The following is a 2,265-nucleotide window of genomic DNA, read 5'->3' on the forward strand; positions in this document are numbered from 1 at the left end:
GGATAAAAATGCATCTATGGACGGGAGAGGAACTGGAGCGGCGATGATGCAAATGAAGCCTACGTTTTGAACAATAAAAACGTTTTAATGATTGATGATGCCATTGCGTGATGTGAAGTTGCCCGGAGTAAACAAGTGATCGAAGGGGGAGGATTTGTTTATTTAACCAGAGGGCCTAGCCATCAGATGAAGTGATTCTTGCATCAAGTTGACCGCCTCCGATCTCACCAAATCAGACCGGCCGGCCGGCTTCGTGATGCTTAATCCTCGCTTGTTTATTGCAACTGGACGTGGAAACTAGCTTGTTACTACGTAACCTCATTTGATTCTGCACTGCACATCAATTGTCTGATGATGGCAACATGCACGGTAGGCTTGATCTTCCAGGACCAGATAGAAGTACGTACATTACACGTGGGACTACTGGAGAGGATCCGGGGGGGGGGGGGGGGAAGGTTCAGTAGGATGTACTCTTTGGAGTATAAGAGACGTTTCCGCATTTACAAATTTACATAGAGAAGCACCAGTGTTCATGGGAAACTGATATATCCACCTAGCTTGCCAGCAGTAGAAGTTCCAAGGATATAGCAGCGGCCTTCTCCAAATGCTATTTGCGCCATATCTTGTTAATAACATGTTATATTTTAAATAGCTTTTTTGAAACACTAGATATAGACTAAAAAAGAATTTTAGTAAAAATAAAGGATATAGTCCAAAAGCGACAGAACTATACATGCGTAACCACGTACAAAAATTGTTCTCCATGTTTTCAGACCCTCCACGAGATAACAACACAGTATAAATTATTTATTAAAAATCATCAGCATTAGCAATATTATCTTTCGATTTAGTGGAGGAACCAACAAATTGCAGTTCATCACCACAATAAATAGAAAAAAATTCTTATTTTCTTAAGGAGGAAAACTTAGACCCTTAGGCCAATAGGCTGGAAGAAATAGTGCTAACGCTACGACGTTCTAGCACGATATGACATGCTATTTCGCAAGTAGCGCTCAGGATGTAAATGGCAGCGGCGTCTGACAGATCCACATACGCCGCCCGCGAAAAAACATGTATATGGCCGTTGCGGCAAGCCGCATCAGTTAAGTGGCTAAAGTGGCAGAGCCGCATAGTCCGCTGGAGCCAGCGGCGCAACTCGCAACCCGCTGGCTACACGTAACTGAACTGAGCGGGTCAAGCACGCCCCCTCCCTCTCCTTCCTCCTCTCCCACCCCCACTCCGCCGCCCCCAGCTCCATCTCCGCCCCTCTCCCCACCACCGCCTCCGCTGGGCCACCGACGCGGCCGCGGCCCCGGCCGCCCCCACCCCCAAGCACCGGCGCCGGCGGACGAGAACGTCCGGTGAGGAGGCGCGCGCGGCACCGCGCCCGAGCAATGACTTCTCCGCCCGGTACGAGCCCTTACCGCCGGGGCCCGGCGGCGACCCGCACGAGCGCTACTCCCCGGACGAGATCGTGTACCGCTCCCGGCTCGGGGGCCTCCTCGACGTGCGCCACGACATGGACGCCACGGCCCGCCACCGGGCTCCTACGGCGGGACCTCTTCGACTCCCGCGTCGGCCGCGCCACCCGGCCCTACGGCTCCGGCGTGCGGTCCAAGAAGGAGTTCGTCCTCCCCGGGATCCACCCCGACCACATCGTCTCCCTCTTCGAGGGCAACTCCAACCTCTTCTGGGCCGAGCGCCTCGGCCGTGACCACCTCGGCGGCATGAAAGACCTCTGGGTCAAGCACTGCGGCATCTCCCACACCGGCTCCTTCAAGGACCTCGGCATGACCGCGCTTGTCAGCCAGGTCAACCGCCTCCGCCGCGCCCCGCTCTCCCGCCCCATCGCCGGCGTCGGATGCGCCTCCACCGGGGACACCTCCGCCGCGCTCTCCGCCAGCTACGTTGTGGCGCCACTATAAAAAAAAAAAGAGAAGGAGAACAGAGCGCCACAGGCGACAGAGTACAATCGTCGTATGCGGCCGAAGCGGCGCCACAAATCCGCACGAAGCCGCCGAAAATAATTAGCGGCTGCCACAAAAACTTCTAATCGCCTATGCCGCCCAAGCGGTGTCTCCATTTATGTCCAGCGGACGAGCCATTTACATCCTGAAGTAGCGCTTTAGCATCCTAAATTACTAAAATTTAGCGTAAACTCTTTAGATATGCTATAGCGCAGAAATAGCGCACTATTTTAAACCTTTAGAAATTCTGACTTGTTTGAACACCGTGCGACAGCTAAGCTATGCCGTTAATCCAACC

At 53.5% G+C, this 2,265-nt stretch overlaps 1 protein-coding gene across 1 annotated transcript; it reads left to right on the plus strand.

Annotated features, from left to right (window-relative positions):
* The first annotated feature begins 1,394 nt into the window (after nt 1-1,394).
* LOC124697168 (threonine synthase 1, chloroplastic-like) lies at nt 1,395-1,925 on the plus strand. The gene has a single exon (XM_047229797.1). It carries the CDS (start codon nt 1,395-1,397, stop codon nt 1,923-1,925), a length of 531 nt encoding a protein of 176 aa, XP_047085753.1.
* Nucleotides 1,926-2,265: the final 340 nt, after the last annotated feature.

Source organism: Lolium rigidum, chromosome 3 (genome assembly GCF_022539505.1).
Source record: "Lolium rigidum isolate FL_2022 chromosome 3, APGP_CSIRO_Lrig_0.1, whole genome shotgun sequence".
Taxonomy (NCBI): Eukaryota; Viridiplantae; Streptophyta; class Magnoliopsida; order Poales; family Poaceae; genus Lolium; species Lolium rigidum.

Excerpts from the sequence above, each read along its gene's own strand:
- LOC124697168 (XM_047229797.1), top strand. The coding sequence starts at position 1,395 with ATGACTTCTCCGCCCGGTACGAGCCCTTACCGCCGGGGCCCGGCGGCG.